The following is an 8,470-nucleotide window of genomic DNA, read 5'->3' as shown; positions in this document are numbered from 1 at the left end:
GAGATCTCACCAAAGTGGCGGCACACGAGAGGGATGTTCAGACCCCTGTAAGGGACATCCCAGAAATGAAACCAGGGTTGGGTCTCTGCTCCCCAAGCAAATGGGGCAGCAGCGGTCAATGGTGTGAAATTACACATTGTGCACCAGCCTCCTCTGTCGGTTCCGGTTCTGGTGCCCATGGCCAGTAACACATTCTAACAGCTGGAGGGACAGATGTGCTGAGTCCAACCACCGCCTGCAACCACCAACCTCGGGGCCCCTGTGCCAACACACCCAGGACCCGCCAAAGCATATAAAACACCCACTTCCCTAGAAAACATGGAAAAAACACACTCCGTTCTCCACGTCTATCCAGAGCACTCTGTATTTACTATTTGGATTACATTCAAAGTATCCAACTTTGCAAAGACCTCGTGCCCCACTCACCACCACCCTCCAGGCACAGCCCACCCGAACGTCCCCAGACTCAATCATCTATCCGATGCTCTCCACCAGGCACGTGCATGTCAGCTGCGGCTGCGGTCACTGGAAGGTGTCCAGAGACCTCTTTCTCTTCTTCTTCTTCTTCTTCTTCTTCTTCTTCTTCTTCTTCTTCCTCTTGTTAGCCCTGGCTCTCCCTCTGGGACAAGGCACTTGGCCAGTGTCCTTGGCCCCCTGAGGGAGGACGCCCCTGGCTGGATGGCCATGCAGACTGCTTTCCTGTGCAGAACGGCACCTGGGCATCCCACCTCTGTATGTGCCCTGGTGAATCACAGCAATGTTGGCAGGCAGGACACATTCGATCTTCCTGAGGTTGAATTCAGGCTTCGGTCGAAATTGTTTCTGGAACAAACGCCACTCCTCTAAGGTGGTGGGTCTGCCCGAACCGTCTCCCATGCTGTGGGAGTGGCACGCAGGCCCCCATCGGGTTGAACCCATGACTCTGTGCTCAGTCCTGCGGCATCTCGGTTCCCCACTTAGGAACGCACTTTCAGCATCTCTTCCCAATTCATTCTTCTGGATGTAAATTAGCTCAGAACAGAAGAAACATCACAGGCGGTTATCTGAGTGTCATCCATTTCGAACCACCGGCCATCCGCGGCTTTGATGTAACAGAAGTAATGTCGACTGTGACAAGTCCAGCCGGCATGGACCAGCATGGCATAGAGCTCGTAGGCCAGCAGCCCCGCGCCCTGCTGAGACAGGTACGGCCGCATGTCAAGGTGTTCCGGATAGTGCACTTCCTTCTCCATTTTCATGCCGGTGAAATCCGAGAACCACTTCAGCACCAGGATAAGGACCTTCGAGGAAGTGTGCAAAGTCAAGGTCTTAGAAGCAGGCACCTTCTTGAGGCAAACACCGCAATGATAGGAATTGTCACCATCCAGCTTGTCGGGCTTGACCAGCAGATCCAAAGCTTGGCTCACACTCCGAGCCCCCTGGATATCCAGGGCAATGTCCAGGCAAGGGTCCAGAGTGTCAGAAACACCATGGCAGTGGAGACACTCGATCTGAGATCTCCAGGTCCCTCCAAATATCTGACGGATTAGGTTGGGGTCCTCAGAGGGCCGGTCTAGCTGCACGCACCCATACAGACACGCTTCCTGCATGGCGTGCATGGTGAACATGAGAAATTCGTGGGCATCTTCCTGCCCATGTCTGTGGAAGCCCATGAGAAGTCCCTCCGAGGGCTGGGGCTGGATAATGTCGCCAGGATGCAAGAGGGCCTGGGTCACGTGAGCTTCCACGGTGCAGAGCATGCAGCACGCCTGCTTCTGACAGGTGTCCGAGTGCCGCCGCGACAGCATGTAGCTGGGCAGGGGCGGGGTGTGCGTCAGGCACTGCAGGGCCGCATTTGTGTAGCAGGTGTTGCCCAGGTTCCGAAGCCCGGCCCCGACCGCGGAGGGTCTCATTCGACGTGGAAGGTTCTCAGTGGGAGCCAGATCACCACGCCCCCAGCACTCGGCCTGGGACAGCAGGGGTGGTCTCTCGGCTCGACACGGTCCCCCGTGGACTTTGGCACCACCTGCAGTGGACGAAGCAGATTCGAGTGGCGGAAAGACACCGAACAGAGACTCCTCCTCTCAGTGCAGAGAAATGGCCTCCATGTCTGCGGAGGTCCTCTCGGTGAGATTTCCCATCTGAAAGCGCCAGTTGAAGAATGAAGCTTCCCAGGCTGAGAAGGTCCAGAAATGAGGAGGTGGGACATCTCACCGGTCCTTTTATAGCCCCGCAGCATCGTGACACCTGGAACACGGCCCACCAATCATGCATCTCCAAGGCGTGATTGGATTTAAGGGTTAGGGCATGGTTGTTCTTATTGCCCAGGGAGACCAATGGTCACCTTTCAGATGTAATTCATGGAAGGATCTCAACAAAGGTCATCTTGAATTTAGGCTGAACCCTAAATCCAAAGACTGTTATTTGTATAAGAGAGAGGGACACAGAAAAGTTGGCCTTTGGCATCAGTGGTGGGGACTGGAATTTGCTGTCCTAAGCCAGCGAATGCCCGGAGCTACCGGCAGCTAGACCAGGCGAGGGCTCTTCTTCCGGAGTCCGCGGATGGCACGTGGCCCTGCCGCCCCCTTCATTTCAGACTTCCGGCGCCCGGACTGTGAGGGAATATGTTTCTGTTCCTTTAAGCCACCTTGCTCATGGTAATGTAACAGGGCCACCTGGTGGAAGTAATAAGCTGTCCTGGATAAGACGTCCTCTGTGACATCTAGTTTTCAAAAATGATTCATTCAAATGGAATCAGTTTTCCTGTTGATTCGATGGGAATCTCGGGTAAGATGCAAGTGATACATACAAGCTTGAGCCGTAAGTAAGAAAAGGAGACTCAGGAAGTCCCAGGGACAGCAGTCATCCTGCAGAAATGTTGGTGTCTAACACGTTGCTGCTGTATTCACATCTGCAGTAATGCACACACACACACACACACACACACACACACACAAGATTTGACTTGAATTAAATGCCAGCATCCATAAGCTCCCACTGAGCCCCCAGCATTATGGCAGCCAACCTGGGCGGACCTTCTGCCCCCGGTTCTGCCCAAGCGGGTGGAAGTCCAGACACCTGGACCTGCACTCCACAGAGGAGGCTGCAGGAGGGAGCCTTGCGTGGTGCTCCCCGACCAGCAGGGGGCGGCACTGGCATGCGGAATTGTTTCACAAGCTTTTGCAGGACTTGGAAAATTCAGCCGTTGCCTGATCAGGCTGGCAGACATGGGCTGCCTTCTCCGTGCCTTGCGGGGCAGCACAACCATTTTCTGGGCCAAGGAGAGGGCAGTAAATACATAGAGAGCCTCAGGCGGGCCCAGAACAACAGTGCTGTGCCTCCCCTTTTGGCAATAGTGGGTCCCAGGCTTTGGGCTATGGTAGACAATTTGGAGAATTCTTAGGCAGCTGGTAACGCCTTGAGTCTTCCAGCCTTTCCTGGGTGGCGAGAGCAGTCCCAGGCATCCCAGTGGGATTTAGAAAAAAAAATTTGGGGGGAGGGGGCTCTCGTGTGTCAAGGAGACCTCACTGGGTGCTCCGGGTCTGCACAGGATGCTGCTGATCCCCGGAGGGCACTCGGACGTCTTTCTACAGGCTCAGCACCCCCTGAGGACACTGTCCATCCATGGGGCTTCCTGCCAGCACGCTGGGTATGGGCTGCAGGAGGGGGTCAGGGAGCGAGTCCCAGCAGTGGGACCATGAGGTACCGGGCAGAACCGCAGTCTTAGGGTTCTGGCAGGGCTCCGGCAAGGCATCAGCCACGGTCCAGGATGTCGGACCCTCCTGGGGAACAGGGAGACTGAATTCACGGTTACATAACACAGACCACTGAAATAATCCACAGTAAGGGATAGTAATAAAAATAAAGAGGAGCAACAACAGCAAAGATAGGATGAAGACAATGACATTAACACGAATACTAACTAAGAGACTGGAGTACAACTCCGCCCTCCAAGTATACAGCAAGTACCCAGGCCATCTGCAGAGGCCGTTTCTGACTCAGAGCCATAGTTGTTCACAAAGAAAATGATCCCACCAGGCAAAATCAGGCAGCCTGATGCAGCCGGAAAGCAGCCAGGTCAAGGGCTTGGGGACCTTGGGAACTCCTGTGCACTGGCTGGCCTTCGTTTAAGTATCAAAGCTGTTGAAGCACAACCTCCTCTCTCTGCGAGACATGCAAGTGTCCTTTCTGGAGGACCTAGAAAATTCTGAGGTCACTGGTGTTGGCAGGCGGTGGCCCTCCCGGGCCTTCTAGTCATCTCCCGACTTTCCCGGAGTAAGGAGGGGACATTCACCATTTCCAAGAACCCGAGCTTGCCACAGATGCCCAATGGAGGTTCCCAGTCCTGAGCTGAGGTAGAAATTTCTAAAAAAAAACGAAGGAACTGCACCTCGGTCCCCTGGTAGACTTAGACAGCAGTTTGGTGACTCTGGTCATCCAGGGACAGGCTCCCTGTGTCTTCCAGCTGATCACAAGGGTTCTCTGGGGCTGGGAAGGGAATTGAAAATCTTATTATGGGCTCAGTCAGGTCACAGGGATCCTGGTTGTGTCTCCATTTTTGGCAAAGTGGGTTCTCAGGTCCTGAGCTGAGGTAGAAAACTCTCCATCGTCTCCAGGAAGCCTGGCATGGTCCCGAGGTTCCCCAAGGCATTTAGAGAGGATCGTGGTGGTTCTGGTCAACCAGCGCTGCCTTGCAGTGGCCCAGCTGGCTGTGTGGAGACTGATTCTAGGATGAGTTCAGAGAGGGGCAATCAGGCACAACCCAGGAAATCCCTGCACTGAGGAGAGGGATTCTGTGCAAAGTCGAGGCTAGAGCACATAGTGCTCTGCAGAGAGAGAACTCACAGACTTGGGCACAGCGTCCACTGCCCCTGGCTCTCATGGTACATTATCCAAGAACCCTTCCGATCCTAGCCCTTCCGTCTGCTAGGACAGGTCCAGGCTTCAGGGTATACATTATAATGATTATGATTCTGTTCAGAGCTCTGCCTCATACTTCCTTTTCTATCCAACTTTATTTTTCCTTAGTTTATCCTTTTCCTGTTTGTAATATATCTAATTTTATACATACCGATTTCTAATTCGACCTTAAACTCTCTGCCCACTGTCTGAATCTCCTCTTAGAAGTTCATCCTCGCCTGACCTGTGGTGGCGCAGTGGATAAAGCGTCGACCTGGAAATACTGAGGTCGCCGGTTCAAAATCCTGGGCTTGCCTGGTCAAGGCACATATGGGAGTTGATGCTTCCAGCTCCTCCCCCCTGTCTCTCTCTCCTCTCTCTCTCCTCTCTAAAATGAATAAATAAAATAAAAATATAAAAATATATTTTAAAAAAAATTCATCCTCGCCCTGGCAGGTTGGCTCAGTGGTAGAGCGTCGGCCTAGCGTGCGGAGGACCCGGGTTCAACTCCCAGCCAGGGCACACAGGAGAATCGCCCATTTGCTTCTCCACCCCTCCGCCACGCCTTCCTCTTTGTCTCTCTCTTCCCCTCCCGCAGCCAAGGCTCCATTGGAGCAAGGGTGGCCCGGGCGCTGGGGATGGCTCTGTGGCCTCTGCCTCAGGTGCTAGAGTGGCTCTGGTCGCAACATGGCGACGCCCAGGGTGAGCAGAGCATCGCCCCCTGGTGGGCAGAGCGTCTCCCCTGGTGGGCGTGCTGGATGGATCCCGGACGGGCGCATGTGGGAGTCCGTCTGACTGTCTCTCCCTGTTTCCAGCTTCAGAAAAATGCAAAAAAAAAAAAAATTCATCCTCATCAGGTACGTCTGTCCATCTCGTCTTCTGGTAGAACTAGGCTCTGGAGGGTTCTGAATGTCACACCTACAACTGCTGCTGTCCGTGCACGTGGTGGCCTGTCAGAGTGAGATGTTGTGTCACCCTCAGCCTGGGCATTCCCATCGCAATGCCCCCTGGAGCCCCCGTTCCTATATTGTACAGCTTCTTACTGCTGCTGTAACTGTTGTAAACTGTCTTCCAACCACAGAAATATTTTAAGTGTTTTTGTAAATTAATTTAGAGAGAGAGGATGGGAGAGAGAGAGAAAATAAAACACCAGTTTGTTCTTCCACTTATTTATGCATTCATTGATTGATTCTTGTATGTGCTCTGACTGGGGATCGAACCCACAACCTTGGCATGTTGGGATGATGCTCTGAGTTACCCAGCTGGGGCTTTTTGATAGCTTTGAAGTCCAGAAGTCCAGAATGAGTCCTCCGGGGCTGCTAACCTCAAGGCCATCAGCAGGGAAGAGCGCCCCCTGGTGCCCTACAGGATCATCTGTTTTCTCACCTTCTCCAGGGTCTGAACTACTTTCCTCTTCCTGCATCTTCAAATCCAGAAACGTGGCTTCTCCTCCGTTCCTTCAAATTGTGTTTGTCCTACTCGATGGAAAAACTTCCCTGCAGTTTCCACAACCAACCCTAGTTTCTTTGTCCTTTCTAAACCCAATACCTTTTGCTGAGTAAAATGGGAGGCGGATAAAATAGAGATTTCTTCAGAATCGTTTGCTTGAAGAATGCATAGTCTCCTTCAGAGCAGAGACTGTGATCACTTATCTGTACGTCTGCAATACCTGACAGATAACAGGCTCCCAACGGTCACCATTTCCACCCTTCTCGTTCTCCTCCCCTTTTGAATTACTGCCATTAATAATTAAGACCTAGTGTTACCTCTCTGTCCACCACCTACATTTCACTAAGCCCTGTGGCCCTGTTCCTCGGGAAAGCAAACAGGCAGTTTATCTCAGGTATGGAAATATTGCTCATTCCCCCTGGAACACATATGGCCAGAAGTTTTAGATATTGGCCTGTGCTCTTTAGTGTTTTTAGTCCTTTGCTCAGACACCAGCAGGAAGTCCGACCCAGGCTGCTGTTTGGGAAGGATGCTAGGAATACCTCCAGTCCTTGTCTGGACCTGGAATGTCAGGGGCGCTCCCTGTGGCAGTGTCAGCTTGAATCTCTCTGTGTGGGTTCTGTGTGAAAATGCCAGGGGCTAAAAGGCAGCGGGGAAAGCCAAGGGCTGAAGTAAAGCCATAGGGACAGAGTCAAGTGCTAAAAGAGCAGGAGCGTTGGGTTTGTCTTCTTTTTTTTTTATTTTTTATTTCTCTGAAGTTAGAAACCGGGAGGCAGTCAGATAGACTCCCACATGTGCCAGACTGGGATCCACCCAGTATGCTCACCAGGGGGCAATGCTCTGCCCATCTTGGGGCATCGCTCTGTGTTCTGATGACACGCTGCCGTATACCAGAGAAGCATGGGGCTGCATGCCGAGAAGGACGTTTTATCCTTGGCTCCTGAATGACCAGTTGCAGTAGTGGAAGATAAAGCACTTGCGGTAATGTAGACACTCTGTGCCGGAGGTCTGTAGGCCAAAACAACAGAACTCTGGCACAGAGCCTCTAGTTCTGGGACTTCTGGTTAGGCCGTTTTTCTTGAAGTGACACACCACCCGAGTTATGCTCGGTTTTTTGGCAAATTTTGACAAACCAATCTCAAAAGACTGCCCATCACTGTCCTATATTTCTCTGAAAGGGAGCCTAGGGCCACTTGCTACACAGAGCAAAGAAGATAAAACTTATCTAAAAACCCCTTCCCCTTTTCTTTTCTCAAAAGCTTTTAAGAAACCATGTTTACATATCTTAATTAAAAATTCCAACACATCCTCTGATTCCACCTAAATCCACCCTCCCATCCTGGAGTCATGAGAGTGACATGTATCTCTAGACAACGGGATCATGAGCCCCTTGCATGAAAACCTGTATTTGATAAAAGGTATATAAGACATAAGAAATCTAACTTTGGAAAGCACGTGTTTGGTTACCTCTTTGAGGGTCATGCTGCTCCACTAGCTAAATAAATCCTACTTCCTTCATCAAGTTGTCTGGGTGTTTTTGTCCTCCTTTGATTCCTGCAATACAACCACTGACAGATAATGTACTGCACCCACCCCAGTTCCTCATGACTGACACCAAGGTCTTGTTCCCAAGATGCACATGACCAAAAAGCAGAGACACAGAGGGAGGACACATTTAAAAGGGACCACATTGCACTAGAAAGCAAGTGGCAAAAACTTCAAAGATTTGAAATTACATAACCCATTTTTCCTCCTCTCATGAGAGTTAACCTTTAAATCATTAGTAACAGATAAACCAGGAAGTCCTTATACTTACAAATATAAAATGAAATACTAAATAACCTGTAACATACAATGAAATTGGAATTCTAAAATAATTTTATCAACTGAAAGATAGTAATTTTAAAAAACCTATGGTGCCCTGACTAGATGGTTCAGTGCATGGAGTGTCCTCCCTGTGTGCCAAGATTGTGGGTTTTGTCACAGGTCTCAGCACCTAAGAGAAGTGACCAAGAAATTATTTCATGCTCCATTCTCAAATCAATGTAAAAAATATAAATCTAATGGAAAAAGATGTGATAAACCTGCAACATGCCTAGTGTATTTCTCTCAACAGAAAGGCAGAAAAAAAAGAAAAGAAAAA

General features: G+C 50.8%; 1 protein-coding gene across 1 annotated transcript; it reads right to left on the bottom strand.

The window, feature by feature from the left end:
- Nucleotides 1–679: 679 nt before the first annotated feature.
- Nucleotides 680–2,191, bottom strand: LOC136386847 (ubiquitin carboxyl-terminal hydrolase 17-like protein 6). Its single transcript, XM_066357970.1, has one exon. The coding sequence runs from the start codon at nt 1,890–1,892 to the stop codon at nt 1,008–1,010; it is 885 nt and encodes a 294-aa protein (XP_066214067.1). The 5' UTR covers nt 1,893–2,191; the 3' UTR covers nt 680–1,007.
- Nucleotides 2,192–8,470: the final 6,279 nt, after the last annotated feature.

The sequence above is a fragment of the Saccopteryx leptura genome, unplaced genomic scaffold (genome assembly GCF_036850995.1).
Source record: "Saccopteryx leptura isolate mSacLep1 unplaced genomic scaffold, mSacLep1_pri_phased_curated manual_scaffold_17, whole genome shotgun sequence".
Classification (NCBI taxonomy): Eukaryota; Metazoa; Chordata; class Mammalia; order Chiroptera; family Emballonuridae; genus Saccopteryx; species Saccopteryx leptura.
Note: the sequence above shows the minus strand (reverse complement) of the source record. Positions and strands in the feature narration are given on the sequence as shown.

Excerpts from the sequence above, each read along its gene's own strand:
- LOC136386847 (XM_066357970.1), bottom strand. The coding sequence starts at position 1,892 with ATGAGACCCTCCGCGGTCGGGGCCGGGCTTCGGAACCTGGGCAACACC.